This window comes from Colius striatus, chromosome 12 (genome assembly GCF_028858725.1).
Source record: "Colius striatus isolate bColStr4 chromosome 12, bColStr4.1.hap1, whole genome shotgun sequence".
Classification (NCBI taxonomy): Eukaryota; Metazoa; Chordata; class Aves; order Coliiformes; family Coliidae; genus Colius; species Colius striatus.
In genome coordinates, this window is record NC_084770.1 from 22,828,417 (window position 1) to 22,855,884 (window position 27,468).

At 49.9% G+C, this 27,468-nt stretch overlaps 2 protein-coding genes across 3 annotated transcripts in view; one reads left to right on the forward strand and one right to left on the reverse strand.

Moving 5' to 3' along the window:
- Positions 1-20,889, reverse strand: part of TIPARP (TCDD inducible poly(ADP-ribose) polymerase) — a 36,740-nt gene extending 15,851 nt beyond the window's left edge. The window contains exons 1-2 of one of the 2 annotated variants that reach the window (XM_062005881.1): positions 20,813-20,889; positions 5,140-6,140 (exon numbers count right to left, since the gene is read on the reverse strand). In XM_062005881.1, the coding sequence (XP_061861865.1) occupies positions 5,140-6,077 (938 nt within the window). In that variant the 5' untranslated portion in view covers positions 6,078-6,140; positions 20,813-20,889. Of the gene's footprint in view, positions 1-5,139; positions 6,141-8,058; positions 8,252-20,812 lie in introns of those variants that run through there. The other variant, XM_062005882.1, reaches the window with a different exon arrangement.
- A 3,129-nt stretch (positions 20,890-24,018) lies between these two features.
- Positions 24,019-27,387, forward strand: SSR3 (signal sequence receptor subunit 3). Its single transcript, XM_062005883.1, has 5 exons — positions 24,019-24,219; positions 24,649-24,775; positions 25,313-25,411; positions 26,083-26,214; positions 26,960-27,387. Exons 1-5 carry the CDS (start codon positions 24,081-24,083, stop codon positions 27,024-27,026), a joined length of 564 nt encoding a protein of 187 aa, XP_061861867.1. The 5' UTR covers positions 24,019-24,080; the 3' UTR covers positions 27,027-27,387.
- The last annotated feature ends 81 nt before the right edge of the window (positions 27,388-27,468 follow it).

Below are 27,468 nucleotides of genomic sequence, written 5' to 3' on the forward strand. Positions count from 1 at the left end.
CGTTTGTCAAATGTGTTCAGCACAGGCAGGACTGCTTTTGTTTAATTAAGAACTCCATCCAATCTCTGGACTTAAAATACCTCTGAGATTTATGAGAAAGAACAAAACTGCATCAATTTCATCAAAACTTTGCACCATGTACAAGCCTAACTTTGAGTAGTGATGCTGATTCGGGACACTTCAGTCTCTGAGAGTCCCATCCAACACTTCACATCACACCCACCACATCCAGCTTCCCCAGAAAGGGCTCCTCTAGACATCTGACTGCAGGTACCAAGCTCTGCAATTACCACTCAGCTCAGATCCCTACAGATTTCAACAAAAAAGTGTCCCAACTGGGCAGGAACTTCACGATCACTGCTCCTGCTAAGCAAATAAATGCAACAGCCTCTTTCTGTTCCTCATCCTTCCCCAAGCAGGCAGGCAGACAATGCCACTGCTCCGTGAGTGCAGCACTACCTGTGAGCAGCTCTTCTCGGCCATCTGCCTCAGCAATTAGAAATCTTTGTTTCAGAAGGGGCTGGTTTATTCCCGTAAGCACGCAGGGAACAGCCTGACCTCAACCTGAAGCCAGGTGACAGCTGTTTCCAAAACTGTAATCTGTTTATTGACGTGAAACAGGAAAAGGAGCGCTTGCCCATTCCCACGGCAGCTCAGCACACTCCTAACTGCCCCAGGTCTGTGCAGCTACAAGACAATCAGGTTTATTTCATATGTAAATGATACTATGAAGGGGGCAAACTGAAGCCTGCTATTATAAAGCACAAGGCAAACACTTCTAGAGTCACTCCACATGCTTTTTGTTTAGAGTCTCTGTCTTGTGCTCCTCCTAGCAAGGAATTAAAAGAAGTTCAAAGCCATTCAGCTGTGTATATTGAAGCAGCAGCACAGAGCAAAGGGGAGGCACAGTGAGCTTCAGCTGAGTTCTTGCCTCTGGTGTTATCAATAACATGAGTTATCTCCTTCACTGTGGCAGCTCTGCAAGATCACACAGGTAACTCCCTAAATTTAACTAGTCAATGGGTCAGATGACCTGGAGCAGTCCCTGAAGGGCTGAAGCACTTCCCCTGTGCTCTATATGATTTTAAAGTCATAGAAACATATTCTAACGGCATCAGAGAAACAAGTTACCCCATGGATGCACAAACAAAAGAAAACCAGTTTCCTTGACGCTTATTTTTGTCCTTCCTGTTCCTTCCCAGGTCCTTCCACGTGCCAACTGACAACGCCACTGGGGAACACACAATATTTACTCTGATTTCATCCAAGAACCACGCATGCATACTGAGAAACCAGGCAACTGCTCCCAGGCAGATTATGCACCATTGGAGGCCCACTGGCTTTTCCCTGACTGGAGCCATTTCATTTTGGCCTTCCTCTTCTAGTTACAAGGAGCCATTTCATCAAACTTACAGAAATCACACGAAAGAGAAAGAAGTAAAGCAACTAGAAGCTGTTGGGATGAATTGGGGTGTGCTGGGGTACAAGCAGCTTAACAGCCACTGTGTTTCCCATGGAGGGGGTTGGATGTCTTCTTGCCAAGGGGTGGAATTTTCAGCCAAGGAGGGGGAACTGATGGGTCAGGAACTGCAGCAGTGTTTTAAACAAACCCTCATCTCATCAGCAATGGTTTTGCTTATTTTGCAAAGCAGCACATGCTTGATTGGACAGGTGTGTGTGGGGAAAACCTGCTCGGTTCTACAGCCAAGTATTTCCCCTTATAAAAGAGCATCTTAAAATATCCCAGCTTGGGTACTCTCATGCTGGAAAGCAGTACTTGGCATTGCTCTCCTGAATACTTTGCTACAAGCTGGAATTTCTCTGGGGCCTCTCCTCAAATGTATGAAGAAAAACTGAGTGCTTCTAAGTACTGTAACCTGCTTGAGTTCATATTCCCCCGTGTGTTCAGACAGATTGGTATTTGGCTCTCCATACCTGACAGGCTTAAGAAAGACAAAACCAGAAACCATCTGTGATAAAGTTTTCTACTTTAGATGCCAAACTGCAGTAAGTGTCTGAGGTGGTTGTATTGCAAAGAAGTAGTAAGTAAACCAGGTTTACCCCTTCTCCTACTTTTAAGATCACGTTCCCTGAGGTGAAAGGCAACAACTCAGTGTGTTTTACATTACTCATCTCAATAACGTTAAGATGAAGGGAGATTTATATAAATAGCTACCTGAAGAACATCATTTTTTCATTTAGAGTTTATCCTCTGGTTCAGCCAACAGCCCAAGGCTTTCTTGAGCAGCCCAACTTTCCTGGAGCAGCACACAATGGCAATATTATGCATGCAGGCTGTAATCATCACTTCCTATGCCATCTAAACTGCGTTTAAAACAAAGGAGAGTAAACAACTACCACCCACTGGTTGTCAGGCTGGCTCTGCACGGCCTTTCTTGGACATGCAAACTGCTGAACAGACATTTCCTTGTTGTATGCAATCTGTATAGATAGGCCTGTAAAGCTAGTCTGACCACAAGAGATTAATAGCTTTAGCCAAATAATGCGGTAACCATGTGAACGCTGAGCTGTTCCAGCATGTTTGGGAGCCTCTCCGCAAGGTTCCACACGCTGCTATCTGCATCTTGTTGCCAGGAGACACAACACGGGCCAGGAACACAAGGGAAGGCAGGATGCAGTGACCACCAGTCCAAGCAGTCCACACCAAAAGGTCCTGCAGGGGCTTCTGATACGAGATGATGAAACAGGCGATGACACGTGGTGAAACATTTACCCCCTGCTCCAAAACCTGGCTGAAAACCACGTCAAGTCTAACTTTTAAGGCACGTCAGGTTCAGTGGTTGGAAGCAGAAGCTTGAAAGTTTCACTCCTAGGCTCTCACTGATACTTATGCACAGACATGAAGCCCTGGCACGGGATGAAATACATCCTAGAGTCAGAAACTGCCAATTTGTCATTCCATGGTAAGCAGATATCATTAACTTGAAACAGGCACCCAGCCTTGCACTGGGGTATGAGTTTGTAGCCCTGAGGCAAAGGTCTTCACATCTTTGAAGAGAAGGAGGATGAGTACAGGCTACAGAATTAGCAGCTGGAAACAGAACTAGTTAGAAAACACTGATGTTTAAAACCAGTATTAGTCTCGGTAGACTGGTTTTACCTGAAAAAAACAAGCAGCCACTCACTGGGGAGTCAATTCAACTCAAGCAGATGAAGTCTAGTTTGTATTCAAAGAACCTGCCTCCGCGTCAGCAGCGGTTTCAGGCCGGCTGCAGGAGCCGGAGCAGAGCCCTGGCCCACGCGCTTGGGCTTTGCAGGCTCCCGCTGCGCCTCTGCCTGCCCTGGCGCTGCCACGGCCTCACGTGCCTGCCAACACACCCTGGAGTTTCTCCCGCAGCGGCTCACAGAGAAACTCTGTGCACCAAGAGACCGAAATCGCCACCAGACTGGAAACCTGCAAAGTAAGTGTAAAGGCGGACAAGGCTGCTGGGCCAACTGCACAGGCTGGACATGACTCAGCACTTAGGAAGCATTGTTGCTTTTCAAATGAATCACTCTTAGCTCCATCATTTAGAACACGTAGCCCCTGTGTGCAGTGATGGGCTCCGTGCACAGGCTTCAGAAAGAGGACTTGTCGCTCATCTGCACGGAGCTCACGTTGAAGTTACTCGCATGGGCTTGTCCTGTTCCTGCATTTGCTCTTTTCTTTGCAGAACTCACTTAAATACCTGGGGGAAAATGGCAGTTGCTCTGCTGTAAAATGCAGCAAGCTTTCTCTGCTCTGCAGTTACAGGGGTGGCTCTAACTGGCATATTTTTGGAAGACAATTCTATAAGATATTATTATTGCCTATCACACATAACTCTTGTTTCCTACTTCACTTCCATGTTCAGAGTTGAGTATCTATATTCTGGTACTGTCTTCACTAAAGGGGATGAATCTATAGGCTGATGGAGCCCGAGTTTTGGTGTTCAGTCCAGCATCCAGTTAGGTGAAAGCGAAGACTCACGCTGGCTTTAAGCATTGGATTGGGTCTCTGGTGCCTAGTGAGAAATCTCAGCATAGTAAATGAAAATCAAAACCTTAAGGGAGAAGAAGGGCTTTACTTTCCTCGGGAAGTGGAAGAAAGAAGAGGCAGTGAGAACAAATCCACGAGCACTCAGGTGGCAAAGGCCATGTGAAGTTTTTAGTACACAGGGATGGAGGAGTTGCTTTGACCCAGCTGTGACTGGAACGAGTTGCACTGGGCTGGCAGATAGCAGGGCAGATGAGAGATGAGAAATCTGCATTGTATGGGCTTCCTCCACAAAAGAAAGGATAATAATACAGCAGCACAGTCTACACCCTGCACTTACAAGAACATGTGCTCCATAGATCTGATGGACTTGTAACCATCAGCACTCCTCACCACTATTCAAAACGGAACCTGCATGATGAAAGCTGCAGTGTTGTTTTAGAGAAGTTAACCAGGGCAAGTTCAAAGCTGGTTTCTGTTTTCAGAAAACGAGTGCATAAACACTGCTATGTATAGAGCAAACAGCCTCTAATGAAAGGGTTAACGTTTTTAGATGACAGCTCACAGAGATGACGAGTTACTGCTCAGGCTGTTGACGGGGAATTAGCTGAAACATCAGCATATATTAGCAACTCCGTGAGATTTCCAGTCAAAGGACTTAGCAGAGCACCCATCTGATTTTAGTTGCTTAGCAAGTCATTATGAAAATGCATGTAATTATGAAAACTGTGCCTGGAGTGCACACAGTCCACTTGCATTCACAGGGACAGGGAGCCCTGTCATGCCCATAGCAATGGCTGCAAAGGCTCACTCATGCTGCCACTTTTTCCAATACAGGAAAAAGACTCATTAGGAGCATCAAGAACAAGCACAGCGTTACCCAGCAGTCCCTGCCAACCTTACCCATTCCTACACAGCTTAAGTTTTCTTATTGCACACACTTCAAGCCCTTCAGCTTCAAAGAATACCTCCCAGATTCTAAACAGCAGTTGTAACAGGTGTGCAACAACTTCCTGTTGCAACAAACTGGGCAGGTGTTATTCAGGTAACATCATCACAGGGTTTGTAAACCCACTCACCACACAGCAGGGAAAGAGAAGACACACTCTGTTACATCTCTGCACGGGTAAATAGCCTCGCTAGTAAGGAGCTTGGTCACCTACCGATACTTCACTTTGATCCTGTCATTGTCAGGGTTGCAGTAGAGTCTTTCCAAATGCTCTTGGGCATCATTGGTGACGCTCTGCCAGCTCTGGGTTGCTGTCCTCCTCACTTGCCAATGGTAAGGCAAGACCGTGTGATGTTTGGGACAATCGCTGCCATACACGCAAGTGCCCTGGAGAAAATCCACACAGATTTCTATTCCATCTTCCTGATGGGTGTGATATTGCAGCTGGTTCAGGAGCTCAAAGACCAGGTCAAGAGAAGCTTCTTCACTTTTATCCTGGAATATCCCAGCACCGAATTTATTGCTTGGGTTCAAAGTGTATTGCATCGGGCAGCTGCTCTCCTGGAACAAGCCAGATGTGTAGCTTTCCAGAATCTTGTCTGGGAACAGAGGACAAGCTGCACCGTCACTGGCAGTTGGGTGCAAAGGATGATCCTGGAACGACTCATTACTATTAGCAGCAGCAGTTCCAGGAGCAGTTTCTGGTGAGAAGCCTTGCTCTCCTGACTGGGCATCCTGCTCGGGATGCCCCGCAGAGGGACGAGCTCCCGGCAACTGACCCTGCGCATCTGGAGCTGTTGGCACCAGCACACTGACGTTATCTTCTGGTTGGGGGCAAGAAGAAGCGAGGTCCAGAGTCTTTTTCACAGCAGGTACACATAAATCACTATGACCACCACTTTGGCCTCGGGACACAAAGACCCTATCCAAGGTCCCGGCTCCCAGCAAACTGGTAAAGATCGGCCGCAAAGCCCGCAGAGTTTCCGTGTCCAGTCTCTTCTGTACTTGCTGCTTCTTCTTGAAGCAAGGCTTCACTGGTGGTATCTTTTCAGACAGTCTTATCTGAGGAGGAAAGTCCTCTGAAGGAGAGCACTTCATTCCTGGGCAGTGAGCCTGCTGCACAACACACGCTGGCTTCGGTTCGGTGTCCATCAGACACAGACTTTGCTCTCTCCAAATCACTTTCAAATGTCTCAGAGCCTCACAAGAATCAATCTAGGGCAGAAAGGAAAACAAGACAGTTAATCTCTCTAATTGCTCATAGTTGACACGAACAAGATCACCCCTGGAGAGGATTTTGAGCCAGCAACAGCAAACTCCTCCCTTCTCTGTGACTGTGGGTAGCCCCTAGGCACGTAAAGCATGAAACCAGCTAAACTCAGGCTAATTAATCCCAAACACACACTCATCGTCTCCTCGCACACGAAATCTCAGAGACACTCAGGCACGCACATGCGGTCCCCAGAGGAAGGGGAGGCAGGAAAGGGGGATGGTCTGATGCCTCGCTCCTTCTGATGGTGTTTAATAATAACCCACGCTTCTGTTCGTGCTGTTCCACAAAAGCCAGCATCGCATTGTTCCTTCCCGTGCCCGCCTCTCCCGCAGCCCTGGCAGCGGCAGCCCTGGCAGACACGCAGCCCTGGGTGTTCCCCCCACACACTTTTCACATCCACGCACCATTTCTCCCCCCAGACACACCCGTTCCCGTTCCAGTCACATCCATCATCCCTTGCCCCGTCTCACGCATCCCCCGAGCAGCGCTGTCGCTTAAACCAAGAGCAAACTTCACCCTGACTTCAGCGGGGGCCGGGATTTAACTCTTGGTGTTTCAAACACAGGACCTGAAGCGCTTACACCCCGATCCGACACTGACGGTCTGGCCGCCGGTCTCTAGACACTCCCCCTTCACCCACAGCCGTTCTCACATGCCCACGCACGCTCTCGCCCTGACTCAGGCGCACAGGCTGCACTCTGTCACCCTGCTCTGACACACCGAGCTCCTTTGCCTCTCGCTGGCCAGTCAACAGGAATTAAAACTGGGCTGAGAGGAAAACAAAAGCGCAGCAGCCGCCGGGGAACAGAGCAAAAAATGACTTGTAGCGTGAAAAACGATGTTTTCTGAACAACAAACAAATAGCATGTCCCACACGTCATCAGAAAGCAAGCTCCCTACCTTTTAATCACCAATCTGGTAATATTTGATTACACTTAATTAAACCCTCTTCCATCTCCTTGCACGCAGCCTCAAAGCTCCGAGTGAAGCACATTAAAGATAACTTCCTGGGTAAATGCATTCCAAGCAGAGTGAGTTCTCACTTCAAAACAAACTCCCAGAACACAGGCAAAACTGGGCAAGAATTTCTTACTACTGACGATTCCCTCTGGAAAAGTTCTCCCCGAGTCTTCCTTATTGTGGAACACCAAGTGCTCAGGCTCCTGCATTATCCCGGGAAACAGCACGGCGGGATCGCCAGGAAAAGGGGAAAGAAAAGTACCTTAAGCCTTGAAGTAACTTCAAAGGTTTAAAAACGCTGAACTGGGACGGGAATCAGCTGCTTTGCTGCACCGTGCCCAGCTTGAACAGCCCCTGCCACACGAACCTCCCAGGGCTGGAGCTAAATAAAGTGACTTCTGGTCATCTTCAGCCATGTCTTTAATGCTATTTCTATATGGTTATTGCTCACTTGATTACCACTGAAGCCTTACTGCTATTTTAAGTGCCTTATTGTACAGAGTTGGATCTCTAAAAGGAGAGAGCAGTGAGAGGGAAGAATGTCACAATCGGCTGGCATTTCTATTCCGGGATTTTAACACCCCAAATCAGTCGCTATTACTCAGAAACAACATTAACGATCACCAGGAGCAATGCCGTGTTTGCACAACCTATTTCAACAGAGGAAGGGCTCTCGCTGGCAGATTTCAGTCGCGGAGCGCTCGCCCTCTCACGCGAACCACACCTCCTTTGCCTTCGCTGAGGAAGGCAAGCCTAGTGGTCACAGAGTAATTTTTAAAGCAAAAGAGCAGAGCGGCTACCCGCACACAAAGCCCAGCGCCCGCACATCCCCACCGACACACCACCCGCAGCTTTCTGCGGGGCCGTGGGAACGGGCACGCTGCCCCCGCAGAGACCTACCGCCTGCTGCTCCCCTCCAGTGGGACTCCAGCCTTTGACCCGCTGCAGGGCACCTTCAAAAACAAGCTTAGTCTTCAGGGAGGGGAGGGAAAAAACCCCACAACCCGGCTGGCAGGCTGCTGCAGCCGGGCGCTCGCCCGCCGCTGTTTCCACCTTAAAAATGCAGAAACGCCGGCGTCTCCCGTCGCACGTCCCGGGCTGTTACTGGAGTTGCCTTCGGGGTTACCAAGAGACGGCGGCGACAGGAGGGAGGGCAGGAGGGAGGGCAGGAGGCAGGCAGGTCGGCGCCGCCGAAGCCGAGCCCCGGCGCTGCGGGGAGCGACAGCCGGGCTCAGCGCCGCGCCGCCCGCCCCGCGCTCGGGGACACGCCGCCCGGCCCGGCCCGCCCCGCCCCGCAGCTCCCTCTGCTCCTCCTCACGTCTTCCCCTCGCTGTTCTAAATATCGCTTCCCCAGAGCGCTCGGCGGGCGGCTGCCCGGCCCGGGGAGGAGCTCCGGGGCGGCGGCGCAACTGCTCCCCGCCGCCCGTGCCGGCCAGCCGGCCCGCCCCCGCCGCTCCCCGGCTCCGGCGGCTTCCCCCCGGCCCAGCCCGGCGCCGGCGCCCCCGGCGGCTCCCCCCGGCCCGGCGGCGGCAACCCCGGCCCCTACCGTTCCCCCCAGCCCCGGCAGCTCGCTCCCCGGCCGCCGGGGGGTCTCGGTGACAGCTCCGGATGACGAGACAAGGCCGTCGTGGCCGCAGCACGTCCCGCTCCCACACTCGTGACCGCGATCCGCGTCCTTTCGCGTGTCCGAAGCCCCTCAGCTAACTAGGGGCACCAGTAAAGGGAACGCGCAGTGACTCGGTCGCTCCCAGCAGCGAAGGGGTAAGAAGCGCCTTTGAAACGTTCGATTTACCTGGCTCTAAGCATCGAGTTTCACCTCGGCAAACCTCGGAGGATTTCCTCAGGCAACAAATAGCCAGCGCGGAGGCCCGGGCCCGCGGCCAGGCGTGCGTGCAAGCTTGCACGCGAGGAGCGAGCTGCTGCCGAGGACATGCGGGTGTTTCACACCGTGTCAGCACGCAGCGCGCTGGAATAAGCAGCCCTCGCCAAAGCCGAGGGCAGCACTCGCAACCTCCCAGCCCTACCGCATTTCATAAGTTACTCAAAGAACACTAATTAATGACTAAGAAGCAAACCAGAAGCCCATCCTGGAACAAAGTCACCCTGACTCATTGCCTGTACCCATACACAGGGTGAGCTCAGCCCCCTCCATGCGTGGGGCTGCGCAGGCTCCTCACTGCCTGCCACACACACGCTCAAGAAATCACCGAGGGCACGCAGCAAAGAGAGCGGATCACAGCGAGCTGGCATTCACGTGCATGGCATCTCTCAGGGGTGGAACTGGCCAAGAGCACGGTCGACTTTCTTTTGTCCACAAGCCGTGTTTGGGCAGCGCGTGTGCGCCAGCACGGCCGGGCAGCCCAGCTGCGGGGTGGCACCGGGACGCTGCCCCGCTGAATGACGTGCTGCAGGGCCGCAGCACACGGACTCCACACCGCCAGGACGGAGTGTGTCTGCAGCACTTGGCCAGATCGAGGAACTTCAACAGGCAAAACACTTCAAAAGGTAACACTTCTGGCGATGGAACAGCTATTACTGATGTTCCTCTTTAAATAAAGCCAGTCTTTCATTCCTCATGCTCAGTGGTGTCATGACATTACATATACAGAAAATACAGGCATCTGGAAAGAAACTGTCCCTTGAAGATGGCATCAGCAGTACAGAGCACCGTGGAAGTGCCATGCAGCTGCGTGTGTACTGCAGGGACAACATGCTGTTCCTACAAACAAATCACAACAACTGAGCTCCCTGCAGTTGGAGCTAACTTCTTATAGAATGACACAAAAGAAGCTGAGGAAAGAAGGCATCTGTATCTCCGGGAGCTGAAAACAAGCTATCATCTATAAATGAATTGAACTCTTGAGCGCCTGAGACATCCGAGAGGCACAGCCCTTCTTTGTGCACGGTGACGAACAGCGTGTCATACCCTCACTTGGTGAGGAAGAGCTGCACACACACTTGCATTTGTCTTCTATTACCAGAACACAAATTACCCGTTTAGAACTGCTGATTTCATGCATGAGATATAAATAAGCAGCACATATGGCTGAACTACACACTAAGGTACGCACAACTCCCACTGCGTGGGACTGTAAAGGATGTCGCAGAGGAAAGAGGGAGGCCTGGAATAACCATCTCTCTCAAAACAAATGTATAATTAAAGCAAATACATCATGGCACAGCAGCAGATCATACACCCATTTCTGAGGCCACCCCACACAAATATATATAGGAACTGTAACCACCACGACAGTGTGATCTCATCTTTAAACACACGTTCAAATCTCGAGAGAAAGCAAGCTTTCATTATTTCTCTCAGATGGTAAAGTGCATCAGGGCAAATGCAGCAGCTTACCCTTCTGACTTGCAAATAATGGAGCAAGCAGCGTGCACACTTACGTGCTGATGAAAGAAGAGAAATGACTTTAATGTTCATGCTAAAAAAAGTTCTCAGGCTCCAACACACTTTTTTCTAGCGACAGAAACGAGAGCTCATTTTCCACCTCATTACTGGCACAATGATCATCCTTCACTTCTTCAAACACATGCCATTACGGGAAGGTTAACTGTCTGAAGAGCTCTTCTGATGTTTTATAGAAAGTGAAGTCACCAAAGGTTGGTGGGAAGTGGAAGGATGCTGGGGAACAGGGTGGCACACAAAAGGTGTGCTGCACCCTCTGGCTTCCCCTGGAGCTGTTCCACCCGTCTCTCTCACACAGACTCTTCCTCTCTGCATTTTCCTCAAGAAGGAAAAGGGAGAGGAACAACCACTGCCACAAGCTCTTATTTTAGCTCCATGTATTTCTGCCAGACAACCCAGCAGAAAAGAAGTCAGACCCCCATTGAGAATCCCTGCAGATGCAGTTTTGGGGGTGCTGTGGGTCAGCATTTTGGGGATCAAAGCTAATGCAGTACATAGACCAACGTGTTTTAAAACCTTTCTCCCGATTCTCTGTAACCAGGAAAAGAAGACACAGCCAAATCTACTTCCCTGCCTCGAGGATATCTGTCTAAACAGTTCAGTCAACTGTCCAAAACCTGTCACACATTTAGGTTGGGTTTCACTTTCTCACTTACAGAGCGGGTGAACATTGAAACTAGTGACAAGGGGCAGGATGTTGTGTGGTGGTGATGTGGCACACACCTTTCCAGCAAGTAGAGCAGCCTTTCCAGAAAAAGTGATTCAAGGTCTCCGTGCAAAACCATCTTTTCATTGATGCTACGATAACCCATTTAATCGATGGCACGATAATCACAAACCCGCTGCTCTCACCCCAAGATCTTGCTCCTCAAGGCAGAAGCTGCATGACAGAGTCATGCTTGCAGGAAGCTACATGGCTTGCGAGGTAACTTATGTTGAGACTACAGGTAACACTGCTCTTAGGTGGTGTGGGTCCCTCCAGGAGTATCAGTGCTACTGTTCCCAATGTGCTTGTTATACTCTGTGTGTCTAAAATGATGTACCTCATTTCACACAGCAAATGCAGAGGAGAATGAAGTTGACTTCAGTAGCACAAGAGTTTCCTCCAAGAACTTTTCTATGGCAACTGGAAGAAGACACAGGTTCCCTGACTCCCACAACAGCACTGGACACATTGGATCAACCACTTAGCACTTCAAAGAGAACATAAAAATGCATCTGTCTCTTTCTTTGCTGTGTAGCAGCAGACAGGGGGACAGAGGAACAGAAGCTGTTATTGTGAAGCTACTGATTCATCATTTGCAGGCAACAAAGTTAGACCAAAGTTTTGTTTTAGCAATAATACTGAGCTGCTGACTTGGATTTAGCAGTGGAAACACAGCCAATCTGTTAATGGTTTACTGTGCTGAACAGAAAATGCACATTTATTACAGAAATGGGCATGAAACTCTGATTTTTCCTGCAATGCTATAAAAAGTAACCACAGAGGTGAGTCTTTCCATGTAAACGCTTGATGAAGAGTGCTGACGATCTTCAAATCATGTTTCGAGCCCTGATCTTCATCTGACGTGGACACATGCCAGCAAGTCAGGTGAGGCAGGCACCAAGGGAAAAGACAGGCCAATGTTGCAGACACTTTAAAACCAGCTAACAGATGGGGAAAGGGAACCCCTGAGAACTCTTCCACACCCATCAGGCTTCAGCAATAGCCCATTTTTTGCCCTATGCTAAATCAAAAGACTCAGCCTGTTAGATTCTTTTTGTCCCTTGTAAGTTCCTTAAATACTTATAAGTTTTTCTTTCTTGTGCATTTTTCTGTCCCCCCTCTTAACACTAAGACTGGCAACTTGGATTTGGTTTCTTCAGAGGTGAGAAAGGTGCCCGGGTTATTTCCAGGAAGGTGACCTATGCAGAAACCCTTTTCCAGTGACGGTGGCCTTGGCTGGAGTGACACCTAGTGGGTTATAGCCCGTGGGGGCAGAAAGTTCAAGGTCTAAATGTGCTGAGATGAAACTTCCTATTAATTCAAAGCCTCCCTCCACTGGAAATGCTCGACAGTGACCCAAATTTGGTCAGGCTGGCACACATAACCTCAGGCCAGGAGGAGGACCTCCGGGGAGTGGCAAGTGCTTTGTGCCATGCCCTAGAAAGAAGCTGGGTCCTGACTTTGCTGGAGGGCACAAAGGGGGCATCTGTGTTGTATATCCATGCTTTTAAAAATAGCTGACTTCCAGACATGAACAGAAGGAAGATTTGCTTCTAAAAACGTCCTTCTGTGCAGAGCAAGCTGGTCAGTAACTAAGCATAGCAATTACTATTCCTGCTTGTGCCCTACTGCTCTCAGATACAGCCAGGCATCTGAGATAAGTAAGCTGAATGGCATATCTGACTGGCAGATGCAGTCGTCTCTCTGGAGGGCAGCAATGACCTAAAACCACAGTGTTTCATATAAATAGAGATTATTCTTTTGGTGCTATCCACAGGCAAGTGAAAAAACCCAACCCTCATCCGCTTACACAAGATAATCCAGAACTGCTGTAGTTTACAGTCCTTAAAATGAAATCTCATTGGTTAAATGACACTCACTGTGTGGGGGTGATTTTTCAGTAAAACCTCATGTTCTTCTCTTTTACACAGCTCGAAAGAAAAGTAACAAAACCAGAGTAGTTCCAGTTCATCAGTATCAGTCAATTAAACCTTTTGAATCCGGAACAAAGTCACATTTGCAGTGGGCAGTAAGGAAAAATAACAGTTTCCTTGGTCTCCAATTGACCTTTTAATGTCTTGTACTTGTAATTCAAAGTTTCAGAAGCACACCATTCTGTTTCTCACAGAACCACAAGGGCTGGAAGGGACCTGGAAAGCTCATCCAGTGCAACCCCCTGCCAGAGCAGCACCACCTAGAGTAGGGCACACAGGAGCTCATCCAGCTGGGTTTGAATGTCCCCAGAGAAGGAGGGGACAGTGCTTCCTCATCCCAACAGGGAAGAAGTTTCTCCTTGTGTTTCTTTGGAATTTCTCATGTTCCAGCTTGTCCCCGTTGCCCCTTGTCCTATCATTGGCCATCACTGAGCACAGCCTGGCTCCAGCCTCCCCATACCCACCCTTTATGAATTTGTAAACAAGAATGAGCTCACCCTTCAGGCTCCTCCAAGCTACAGAGCCCCAGCTCCCTCAGCCTTTCATCACAAGGGAGATGCTCCACTCCCTCATCTCTGTGCCCTGTGCTGAACTCTCTCCAGCAGCTCCCTGTCCTTCTGGAACCGAGGGGCCCAGACCTGGACACAATATCCCAGATGTGGTCTCACAAGGGCAGAGTAGAGGGGGAGCAGAACCTCTCTGACCTACTGCCCACAGCCCTTCTAACCCATCCCAGGATGCAACTGGCCATCTTGCCCACGGAGGCACGTTGCTGGCTCAGGCTCGTCCTGCTGCTCATCAGCACCCACAGGTCCCTGTCCTACTCTCTACCAGTTCATTTCCCAGCCTGTGCTGGTACATGGGGTTGTTCTTTCCCAGATTCTCATTTAATAAAAGCTGAAAGTTTGGTGAAAACAGCATCTCAGAAAACAAGACCATACACTACACATATGACTCACCGCACCTGCAGCTCCTTTGCTGACTATCAGCCAGTCTTATCTCTGGGAGTTAGGATCCCTGCATTTGGAAAGCAAATGTGTGATTCAAACCCAGGCCACTTCCCTGGAATATCTGTCAAGAGTTAATAATTTCTACAGAGATCCTTTGCAATCCTGGGGCTGCAGTCTCTGAAGGCATGGACCTAGACCTTTGGCCCATGCATGTAGCAGCAGAACACTGTAATGCTTTCAGCATATCAGTACAGTAACATCACACAGCTGAAGCTGAAGGGCTACTTGGGTTCCTGTCTGCCTTCTGAAACAAGAAAGAGCTTTATCATAAAATAAACAGGGAAAAAAATGTCCTAGTGATGGTCAAGCCAGCAGTCTCTCTAGGAGCTTTCTGTCCAGATGGAGTGTTCTTCTGCAGCTGTACTACCCAGTGTTGTACCAGTCTGAGGTGAAAACTGATGGTACTCCAGAACAAAGAAACAAAATCCCCAAACTTCCTTATTCCAGTGCATGCAGTGAGCATCAGGCATTAAGCTGAGGAATAAGGCGACATGCTTCAGCAGGTGAGTAAAACCCAAGCAGCACTCTGTGAGTGGAGCCTGAAGACAGCCTTTCCTCAGCGTGCACAGTGGCCACAGTGCCTCATGTTCAAACCGAAACCTCCCGGCTTGCTGCCTCGCAAAGCATCGTGTACAGACACTGCACTGCTACAGCCTCCATCCAGCTTAGAAGCTGATCCAGAGACACGAGTTAATCCATCCAGTGACAGAAAAGGTGCCCAGGATGGGGTTTGGGAGGGATTCTGTTGAACCACTGCACCCTCTTGTGGAAGTCTCTCAGATCACTACAAGCCACGTGGAGTTAGTTAAGGCCAAGGCAACATCCTTGACTCAGCCAAGCAACACAAAGTGGTTCACTTAACACCATGAACCTTTTGGGAGTTTTGGAAGGTTAGTTCCAGAATGGTTCTGGAACACAAGGTAAGCAGTAAGGTGTGGATGGCAGTGCTTTGCTCTTCCTTCAGGCTCACTCACACTGAACAGAACGGGAATATTCCTTTACATAAAGGTGGGTGTGAGGGGGATGGAGCCAGGCTGTGCTCAGTGATGGCCAATGATAGGACAAGGGGCAATGGGGACAAGCTAGAACAGAAGAGGTTCCAAAGGAGAAACTTCTTCCCTGTTGAGGTGAGGGAGCACTGGAAGGGGCTGCCCAGATGGGCTGTGGAGGCTTCTTCTCTGGGGACATTCCAACCCAGCTGGATGAGTTCCTGTGTGCCCTGCTCTAGGTGGTGCTGCTCTGGTGGTTGCACTGGATGAGCTTTCCAGGTCCCTTCCAACCCTTGAGATCCTGTGACTCTGGGAACAGAAGAAACTAACACTGAATACAACAAAATAATGTGTGTCTTTCTAAGATGAGGGAGATGAGCAAAAGTCTGAAGCTCAGGAAACGTTGTTAAAGTTCAAATCCTTCAAACTTCCTTGTGCCTCCTGAAAATGACAGAATCAATAATGGAAATTACTCACAAGCATGTCACGTGCCAGGCATGGCTCCAGGTCAGCCCTACCAACACAGAAAAGTTCTAACCCTGAGGAACAACACAAAACGATCTGGAAGAGAAAAGGACAAGTCCTAAGGGGCGAGTCCTTCATTTTGCCTACTACACATGTAAGCAACCAGCTGGAAGAGATGCAGACAGGGCTTTAGAAACCCTGCCTGTCCTCCTCCAGTGCTGCATGGCAGACTGCTTGTCTCCCTGCTGACTCCCAAAGCCTCCCTGCTGGGGGTGTTGTGAACAGCTGGATAGCTACAGGCTGCAGGACACAAATAACCCCAGCACTAGACAGCCTCATGCCAAAACCAGCAAAGTGATTGCTGTGTTCAGCAGATGTTCTTTGTCTGAAACAGCCTTGAGTGACTGTGAGTGGAAGAGAAGCTCTGCAAGAGAATGGGAATATGCCTTGGAAAGATCATTTCATACTGAAGAGTTATTATGTGGGAGCACAACACAAATGCTTTACTTGTGGAATTGAGCAATGTGTGTGTGTTGCAGAATGCAGCATTCTGCAGGGTACAGGACCCTGCCTTGCTATGCTAATTCTGCTCATCAAGAGGGTTTTTTCCTTTGTTTTACATTTCCTAAGATTTTTTAATTAGGAAAAAACCCACATAGCTTGGAATACTGTCCCCTAACATCTAGGGGCAGGCTGAGGCTAGCTCTGCTTCTGCAGGGGGGTTGGACTAGATGATCTCTAAAGGTCCCTTTCCAACCCCTACCATTCTATGACTGGCTAGCTAGAAAGCACAAAGCTAGTCCCGTGTTCTGTGGATGGATTAATCTCCAATCTGCCCACCTGCACATACCTGGACCTTGCTTCCCTGCGAGGGCCGGGCTGGGGAAGCTCTCTGTGTGCCCTTCTCACTGCTCACAGTGCTATGCTCAGCCTGACTTACAGAATCCTTGGTGTTAGTATTAATCAGATTTCTGATGTCCAGACTCTTTATTAACTACACCTGAGCTCAGCTAATAGCTAAAGTTCTAAAGCTGATTTGACTCCTATGCACTTCACTCTGTAGAGACCATGACAGTGAAGTGGGTGTCACCACGAGTTCAAATGCCTGTGAAGTGCAAGGCTAGCCTGCTACACGTGATTCCAAACTACCATTCCAAAGATGAAGCAGTCAGAAATCCCCCTGTTTATTCACTCATACAAACAGTCCTCACACGATACTTCAGTTTCTAGCTCATCCTTCTTACTTCAGCTGTTAGCCTTCCAGCAGGCAGCAGCACACAGATGGACAGGCCGAAGCTTTCCCATGGCCAAGGCCCAGAAGGCGTTTGCCAAACTCCAGGCTGCAGGGCTGGGAAAGCCCAGAGACAACATAGAGGTGGAAGTGACACCAACCACCACGAGATCCTCCTCCACTGCCAAAGGACAGAGCAGTAATGGGTGGGTGGGTGCCAGGATGACACATCTCAGACTCAGAAATCCCATCTGGCTGACTTCCTCCCACTGACAGGGATTCAGACTGCTGAACTGGACTGGCATCATCCCACTGCAGCTCACCCAATACACCCCTGCCATGGGGACTGCTTATAATCCGTGTGCTGTTCAAGAGACACAAGCTGATTATCCCACACTTAAATGATTGTTTCTGATTGCCTGGCACCTTTTGTGCCTAAATAGACAATCACAGACAGCAACTAAATGGATGGTTCCAGACTTTGCTGCGTAACCAGCCACAAAGCTGGGCCCTACATCAAGTGCTTCACTGCCTCAAGTCACATCCCTCATTTATTTTGCCATCCTACTGCTTACTAATTGCCTTCCTGCTCTAGGTGGGACCTGCTTCTGCAGGGGGGTTGGATGATCTCTAAAGGTCCCTTCCAACCCCCACCATTCTGTTATTCTAAACACACAAAACACAAAGGCTCATTAACTCCACTTCCTCAGCCTCCCCTAGTGCAGCCCTTGTGCTGAAGCATTAACAACAGCTCCCAGGCTTCTTTTCACCCTGTATTTCTCCACATCACAAAAGGCCAGTGTGACCTGTAAGAAAACTTGCAGTATCTCCATGTTAAGTGGCACACCAAGAGCTGCATGTCTAGAAAAGTCCTCATGAGCAGGTGGGAGTTACAGCTCCCCAGTGGCCTCCACACCACCAAGGGCTCAACTGCCATCCTCAGACCACATCTGGCTGCAAAGCACACATGTGCAGCATCAGTCTGCACAAGCCTCCACACGACCCAAACCAGGGGATTTTGTGCTTGACCGAGACAAAAAGTGGAAGATATGAAAAGCCTGAAATAAAATACCTGAGCTTTGTATTTCCTGCTTTCAGAAGCTTTTATTTTGACTGTCTGCAGGATACACCTGCAGATGTCAAAGCAACAGAGAAACCTCATCTTGATGTTTGAGAAGCAGATGCCCCAAACCTTGACTATCAGCTTCATTCTTACCTGTATGGTTATTTTCCAAATGCTGCATTTGCTATGGCTTTGCAAAAGTGTGGTCAGTTCAGTGCTCTTATCTGGGATAAATGCTGAGTAAAGCAACCCCCAGAGAATCTATTTACAGACATTATTTCATTCATTTGGTCTACACACATAAGAACCTATCAACCAGAGCTTTAAAAATGGCCAAAGAGGAAACTGGAGCAGATGAGGCCATTTCAAGACATCGAAAATGGGTCACATATGCTACACTGAGCTCTCTTCAGACACAGCATGTGTCACACAAACCCAGCAATTTCCAGCTTTCAGAAATTAAAGGTGAGCAGAGCAATCCATTATTCCAATGCTGTGTTCTCAGAAGGTAAAAGAGAACAGCTCATGAAGCAACAGCACCACATAATGTACTGTGCTCTGTTCACCTCAATGATTACTGCAGCCATCTTCTTTACCTAACACAGAGAAGGTATAACTCATTCTCCTCCCCTTGGTTCTTCCCACCTCCACACCCAAAGCTATCATCTCAAAGCCGTATCTGGAAGCTCCACTGGTTCAAGACTGCCATTCCTTACCAAGCCCCAGGCTGCCTCTCCAGCTGTCACACCTGACCTCTGAACCACACCGAGGCTGAAAAATAATACAGCCAGATTACACCTCCAGTTTTCAATCTCCAACACCACAGAGTGCTTCAAAAAAGGAAAAAAGCAGAGCCCACAGGGAAGAACTGCAGGGTTTGTCATGCCCCTCAGCCAGAGCAAGGCAGCCAAAGCTGCCTGGTTCAGGAGCGTCATGTGTGGTTATTGAAAGGAGGTTCTACTGTTGGATTTCAACAATCCCCAATCAGCTGATCCCAAACTCAGAGCACTAATCCCTCGCTGCATGATAAAGTTCAAAATGTCCAAGTAAACACAGGGATTTCAGACTATTAGAAGAGTGTGATTTGGAACAAAGAAGGGTTTTTCAAGCCGAACTACAGTGAAGCTTTTGCTCTGCTCTAATTGAATCCTTGTTTAGTCCAGTGAGTCTGGAACAAATACCACTGAGAAAGTTAGTTTGAACTCAGATTGAGATGTGAACGTGAAAACCTAGCAGTCCACAAAACTATGACATTTATTTCCCAACTAACAAGTTTCTGGGAGGAGGAGGGTGATGTAAGAGGAAACGAGGAAAGAAATCTGCTCAGATTGCTTCCAGCCAGAATGAAGAAAACACACCATGTCCCCAGGGAACTGCAATACACAGCTGTGAGATTAAACCTTGGACACAACCTTTTTAGGCTGTATCCACACTACAAGGAAACATTCTCAATTTCAGTGAATTACTTCAGTTGACAGAGTATGTCTTCCAGATATGTGAAGTGAAATAGTTCAGCTAGAACAATTAAACAAGGGTGAAAGGAAGTGATCAGCCCCGGAGCACTTGGTAGGGAAATGGCTACTGAAAGCAAAGAATAGATATTGTTTCTGTGCTTAACAAAACTCCTTTCAGAGAGGAAAACAAAACCAGAATGGCTGACAGTAGACAGCAAAATTAAATGGCTGCAAGGTCAGCCAAGTTTATGCTTTAGCTTTGGATGTAGGTTCACTATGCAGCTGCATACGGAAAAGAAAAAGGTGTTTTCATACGAGTGGGCTCATTCCTTTCTTCTGTTGTATCCAGTGTCAGGACAAGGGGTAATAGGAAGAAGTTGGAACACAAAATGTTCCATTTGAACATAAGGACAAATTCTTCCAGTGCTGAGGTGAAGGAGCCCTGGCCCAGGCTGCCCAGCGAGGGTGTAGAGGCTCCTGCTCAGGAGGGCTTCAAAACCCACCTGGACACGTTCCTATGTGACCTGATCTAGGTGGGAGCTGCTTTGGCAGGGGGGTTGGACTCGATGATCTCTAAAGGTCCCTTCCAACCCCCACCATTCTGTGATTCTCTGAACTGAGAAAGATGCAAGAGACTGCACAGATGCTCCAACTCCACAGTGAAACGATGGGGTGTCCCAATATCAACACCAGATGACAGCAGAAATCACAGAATCACAGACTCTCAGGGGTTGGAAGGGACCTGGAAAGCTCACCCAGTGCAACCCCCCTACCAGAGCAGGACCACCTAGAGCAGGGCACGCAGGAACTCCTCCAGCTGGGTTTGGAATGTCCCCAGAGAAGGAGCCTCCACAGCCCATCTGAGCAGCCCCTGCCAGTGCTCCCTCACCTCACACTGAAGGAATTTTCCCTTGTTGACTCCACAACATGAAGAGACAAGGCAACAGTCGTTTGAAAGAACTGCTGCACGAGACTGTGTGATGTATTAACCCGATGGAATGCATAAATAAAAAGAGGGAGAGAGAAATAAACAGATGTTCAGAAAGTGACTAACCAACGACCAGTTGGTCAAGATGTTCAAGACCGTTGGCTATGTAAGTTCAGCTGCTTAACCTCTGGCATCCACCTTAGGAACAAACCCCCAGTAGCCCACACACAGTGCAGCCATCAGTTACACCCTCGGTGCTCCTGCACTGACCTGCTGGAAACATGCAGCAGAACAGAAACCACTGTCTGGTCAGAACAACTCTGTACCTCTCCATCACTGCTGCTGGACTGACCAAGCCTCAGAGCTCTGCAGTCCTCCGCTGCCCATTCCTGGTGCCATTACAGTGATGGAAAAAGCCACCACAGCAGCTTCCTGCTTCTGTTCTTGACCCACCTGAGGGTGCTTCTGCCTCCGCTGCCTTACAGGAGCCTCCCCTCTGTGTGTGAAGGATTCTTCTCAGATTCCAACACCTAAAGGAAGAGATGGCACAAATTAACCAACTGAAAAAAACCCCTACTCCTAAGTGATGGACTCATTAGGGTTTGTTGAGGGTTTTTTGGTAAGATACTCTTATTAATGAAAGCCACTCTTAGACCCTGGGACATGAAGATTCGTATTAGCACAGAAGATAGCAAAACTTTTACTAAAGAGCAGAATTACCTCTTGTCAATCACCTGCCTTGCAGATTCTACCTCCCAAACCATCACAAACATGTGTTGGAGTCTATACACAGAAAGGTGGCAATGAGAAAATAGACAAATCCTGCTGGGAAACGCCACTGCCCTCATTTGAAGTTTGCAGCTTGGCCCAGCTTTGAGCTTTACAGAGGAAAAGCAAGAGCAGTGAAGACAATCCTTGTATTCCCAGAGTATTTCTCACTGCTTCTGTTTTAGAAAGCAATTTGGTGAGAAAATACACCATAAGTTACAGAGATAACAGCACTAGTATCATTAATATTGCTACTATCAGAACTTTTGCTTTAGGGTCACGGAGCCATTGTCTGATTTTGATGCCTCACGTTCCCAACAGCTTCTGAACGGGGATTCAGACAAGTTGCAGTCAGCACAATGTAGCTTTAGGCACTGAAACAAAACCTTGAATTGCTTTGACAGAAATCGGTGGCCCAATTTACTTTTGGGACAGTAACTGTGACATCCTTAGAGTGAGTATGAAGCCTCAGTGACAGCTCTGTTGTCTGCAGGGTTCTGCCTAAAGCTACACTCTGCCAGTGCCAGTGCTCCTGAAAAAGCAAAGTGCTCATTTGTTTTTTCAAGATCTTCCCTCATTCCACTGTCAAAAACACTGCCAAAAACACTGCCAAAAACACTGCTAAAAACACTGTCATGCTTCATCCTACCGGGAGGGACAGACTGTCACCAGGGAGATTTTGCTTTAAAGCAACAGTATCCTTCCCAAGTAAACCCAAACCAAGCACAACAAGTCAAGTGAGGTGTAACTGCATTCCATCACAACACAAATCCACTCCCTCAGGTGGGATCCTCCTCCTTCCACTCCTCCTCTGGGGACATTCCAAACCCAGCTGGATGAGTTCCTGTGTGACCTACTCTAGGTGGTCCTGCTCTGGCAGGGGGTTGGACTGGCTGAGCTTTCCAGGTCCCTTCCAGGGATGGATTACACTGCATGTGACTCTTAGCTTCCATCTTCCAAAATGGAAAGTTTTAGCAGAAACAGCTCTTAAAATGCTGTATCTAGTCCAGGAGGTGACAGACTGAATGACACTATCACAGCATCACAGAATGGTAGGGTTGGAAGGCATCTTTATAGATCATCCAGTCCAATCCCCCTGCCAAAGCAGCTCCCACCTAGATCAGATCACATAGGAATGTGTCCAGGTGGGTTTTTAAGGTCTCCAAGGAAGGAGCCTCCACACCCTCCCTGGGCAGCCTGGGCCAGGGCTCCCTCACCTCACACTGAAAGAGCTTGTCTTTATGTTCAAATAGAACATTTTGTGTTCCAGCTTCTTCCCATCACCCCTTGTCCTGTCACTGGATACAACAGACAGAAGTGCTGCCCAACCTCCTGACACCCACCAGTGAGATATTTGTAACTATTAATGAGATGCCCCCTCAGCCTTCTCTTCTCCAGACTAAACAGCCCCAGGTCCCGCAGCCTTTCCTCATAAGGAAGATGTTCCAGTCCCCTCAGCATCCTGGTGGCCCTGCACTGGCCTCTCTCCAGCAGTTCCCTGTCCCTCTGGAGCTGAGGAGCCCAGAACTGGACACAGGACACCAGATGAGGCCTCACCAGGGCAGAGCAGAGGGGGAGCAGATCCTCCCTTGACCTGCTGCCCACACTCTTCTTACAGCTCAATAATGTTATAGCCCATTTAAGTGTAGGAAGCATCACCAAACACTCAACAGCATTAAAAGCACATATGAAGGGCAATGCCCAAGTCAACATCTAGGCAGAGGAAAGCCGTAGGTGCAGGAGCTGATGCCCAGCTGCCACCTGCACTCACAGGCGTCCCTGCTGCTGCTCAGAGCTCCTGCACTTCATCCCATGGGCCAACCCAGCCTGGGGATCCCTGATGGAGGCCGATTTCAAGCCAAGAAGGAAGGTCTCACTAGCAGAACTGTAGCTGCCACAGCTGCCTGTAGATAACACACCAGCACTACCACTGCTGGGGTGCCACGTTCAATACACTTTGAATCGTGGAAATCCACTCCCAGGTTGCTCATGGCAATGTATTACGAGGTCAAAGCAGAGTCCTGCAGCACTTGGATGTCACACAGATCCCTGTATGGTAATGAACTATCCTTTTTGGTCACACAGGTGTAACTCCATTTCCAGGCAGCACTTCCTCGGTGCACACCCCTCACCTCTCTCCTTGCAAGCAAAGGCTATTAGTAGCTGTGGGAAATGAGTGGGAAAGTGACTTTAATGACGTTTTTAAGACACACACTTAGTCAAACACAGTTTCCTCAAGCAGTGTCACACACGGTGAGGAAAAGGCGCCGTCCCGGGAGTGCAGCCGTCACCCCCGGCCATCGGCACGCTGCCACACCGACCAGCCCTCCCCGGGCAACCCCCAAAGGCGCTGCGGGCTGCCCCGTGCTGCTGCCGCGGGGCTGATGTGAAACAAGGACAAACGACCCCAAAAAGGCAGCACCTCCTGAGGCTCCCCGAGCTGCTGCGACGAGGAAGCGTGCTCCAGGGTACCACGGACAGCTTCTCAAGTGTCGCCGGGCTCGGATGTGCCGACAGCGAACAACCATCAGCCGCCGGGCCGAGCGCCGGAGCTCAGGCTGGGGCGGCGCAGCCCGCTTTGCCGCAGCCCCGCCGGCACGGCCGCCGCCGCTACTCACTTGCCTCAGCCAGCGGGCCCCGCGCTCCCGCAGCTCCGCGGGCTCCCGGGCGCTGGGCCGCGGCGCCGGGCGGGCTCCGGAGGCTCCGCCGGGCCTGGGCCGGGAGCGGCGGGCGGGCTCCGCATCGCGGCGGGACGGGGAGCGGCGAGCCCGGGCCCCGCCGCGGCACGGACGGACGGACAGGCAGCCACAGCCCCAGCCCCGGCCCCGGCTCCGCCCGGGAAGGGACGGGAAGGGAAGGGGAGGGGAGGGCGGCGCTTCCCGGCCGGAACCGCCGAGGCCCGCGGCCCGCCCCGGAACAGCAGGCGGCGCAGTGCGAGGCTCAGCGCCCTGCCATGGCTCCCAAGGGCGGCCCCGGCGGGCGGCAGCAGTCCGAGGAGGATCTGCTGCTCCAGGACTTCAGCCGCAACCTCTCCGCCAAGTCCACCGCGCTCTTCTTCGGCAACGCCTTCATCGTGTCCGCCATCCCCATCTGTGAGCGGCCCCGGGGAGGGGCGGGGGGAGAGGCCGAGCGGGGCTGCCGCGGGCGTGCGGGGGTCCCCGGGGCTGGGAGCCGCTTCCCCCGGGTCGCTGCGATCGCTGCGGGGGTTGTGCGGTTGTTGGGTAGCGGGGGATGCGCGGGAGAGCCGCCGAGGCAGCGCTGACGTGTCGGCGCGGCGGGGCCGAGCGCGGGCCGCCTCCCCTGGCCGGGCTGACGTGGCCTGGCGGGTCCCCGCTCACACGCACAGCGGGTTTATCCATCCAGCGGTGTGGTTAATGCTGTCCAAAGACCCTCCCCTTACGGGGTTTTTGCAGAGCTGAGCTGAGTTACAGAGCTGAGCTGCACGGGCCACCCGTGAGGACGTTTTTCTTGCAGAGAGAGCGAGAGTAACCGCTGAACACGTCTTTGTTTTCCCTTGTAAGGGCTGTACTGGCGGATATGGCACATGGATCTCGTGCAGTCTGCCGTCCTCTACAGCGTCATGACCCTCATCAGTACCTATCTGGTAGCTTTTGCATATAAGAACGTCAAGTTTGTTCTCAAACACAAGTAAGTTTGAAGCAGAATTTGTCACTAAATGATTTGCCCGAAGCAGCATTTACAGCTTTTTGGTTTTCAATAACAACATCTGAAAGGTTACTTCAGAAACTGCCCCACGTAGAAGTATCTCCTGATTAGTTCCTGTCATCTCTCTTGTAATTATGGCACAGACTCTCCTGGCCTGCCAAGGGTATAGTGGGATGGCAGAACTCCATTCTCACAGGGTATTGCCACAAACTGGCACTTTGACCAACACTTTTAGTACTTTCATTGCTACTTGTTGTCCCTTCAACCTGTCAGAACTGTTCAGTGTTATGGCAAAGTATGATGTGATTTACCAAGTTATAAATATCACTTCCCATAACCCCAGGAGTGGTTTTACAGGCTGCCCAGATGGGCTGTGGAGGCTCCTTCTCTGGGGACATCCCAAACCCAGCTGGACGAGTTCCTGTGTGACCTACTGTGGGTGGTCCTGCTCTGGCAGGGGGGTTGCACTGGATGAGCTTTCCAGGTCCCTTCCAGCCCTTGTGATTCTGTGTCTTACAGAGTAGCACAGAAAAGAGAAGATGCTGTTTCCAAAGAGGTTACTCGGAAGCTGTCTGAAGCAGACAACAGGAAGATGTCTCGTAAGGAGAAGGACGAAAGGTAATCCTCTGGTATAATACTGCCTGGTGGCTTTGTGGCTCTAGGTAGGATATTGGGGGCTGTTCCGTGGCCATCGTGTTTCTCTGTGTTCTGGTCAGTAGAAGCTGTACTGCCAGCTCTTTGTTCATCTGTGGGAGCCTTTTTGAGGCAAGTGATCAATGAAAGGGCTCAGACATGGGAAGCTTTATCAATAAGGTGCTGTAAGGCATCCTCTAAGTCCTTGAGCTGCAAAGCAAAACTTACTGTACAGGCCTTCTACTAGCTGCAGAGCAAGCATCACAGCTGCCTTCAGGAAAAAAGGAAAGCTCATTTTCCTAAGGACAAGCTGGAGTGATGTGTTCCCTTCCCACTGCCAGGCACACTGGTAGCCTGTGTCAGGTACAGACCCACCAAAGTGTTGTTTCTGCAGGGCTGGGTTAGATGTGCCTGGTAGGAAAGCAAGAGTAAGTCACCCAACTGTACTAGTGTGTAGTGTGTGCAGGGTCTTGTCAGCAGCTAATGAGCTGACTGGCAGCCCTTGCTGCACTCTCTCTTCTAGAAACTGACCATAACAAGAGCGAGCAGCAGTCTGTGGTTTACTGCACTCTCTGTTCATTGCTTCATAGTGGTGGCTGTGCCAGGGTGTGCAGTGATGTCAGTCTGCCTGAGCTAACACCTCTGCTTGTCCCTAGAATTCTGTGGAAGAAAAATGAAGTTGCAGATTATGAAGCCACAACTTTCTCCATCTTCTACAACAACACTCTCTTCCTGGTCTTGGTCATCATTGCTTCCTTTTTTGTGCTGAAGAACTTCAACCCCACTGTGTATCCTTTAATGCCACTGGCTTGGAACAGCCAGAGTCCTGCTCTTACATCGTCATCAGTGGCTGAATCTGCCAGGAGGGTTGGGAGGCTGTGCTGCTCAGGGGTGCAGCTCAGCAAGGTAGCTCAGCTTAGGAACACTTCACATGAAATTGCAAAAGATCAGCCCCTGATCACGTAACTTTAGTCACTGGCAGGAGACCTTTGAAGGATATCACTTGGGGTCTATACATTGATTCTTATGGCTCTGCCATTTCAGTTGTAGCTGTGGAACCAGGCAGCAGCTCCTGTTCCTACAGAAAGGCCCCAGCAGGGAAGTTGCCACGTGCTTTTACGTTACAGGGTTGGTAAGTTTTGGTGACTTCAAAAATGAAGATTTGTGTGGCTTCAGTAGCTAAGTACAGCCAGTCAGGGCCCTATCTCTCATTGAACTCCTTCTGTGTTTAACCCTGTCTGTGAGTACCTCTAAGAGAACAGGCTATAACCTGGAAGTTCAGCCCATTCTGCCAACACCTGGACTTCAAGCTGTGGTTTAAGTTAAGAATCACAGGATCTCAAGGGTTGGAAGGGACCTGGAAAGCTCATCCAGTGCAACTCCCTGCTAGAGCAGGGCCACCTAGAGCAAGGCGCACGGGAACTCGTCCAGCTGGGTTTGAATGTCTCCAGAGAAGTAAAACTCCCACATAAAACTGCTAACTGTTCTATACAAAAGAAGACAAGTGTATGTCCTTGACCTTTTCCCCTACAGAAACTACATTCTCTCTATAAGTGCTTCATCTGGCCTGATTGCTCTGCTGTCCACAGGATCCAAGTAGACAAAGACAACCCCCCAGAGCAATCTTTCTGTGAGAGTTCCAGCTGCCATGCAACAGTTCAAGGGAATAGGAATACAGGTTTATTTTAATAGTGTGACTGCCTGAGGGTGTTGGGAGGAGGGTTTGAATCCCAAATGGTTCGATGATATTTGCTTTTGGGATCTTTACCCGGTGTTAATCAATGACTGAATGAATCATTTTACCTTGCAATGAGAGGAAGCGATGCGTGAGCAGGTACCAAAGGTCTCCTCTCTGAGGCAGGGCCCAGGTGTGACAGCACTGCTGATCCCAAAAGTGACAATCCACCATTTAACATTGTAACTTGGAAAAGTTTTAATAAAAAAGAAGCTTTTTTTGGTCATGCCATTCCTTGTACTTGCATTCTTAATGGGAAACAAAGGGTGTTTTCATGGGCAAGCAGGGGGTGGAGGTTGGTCAGCTC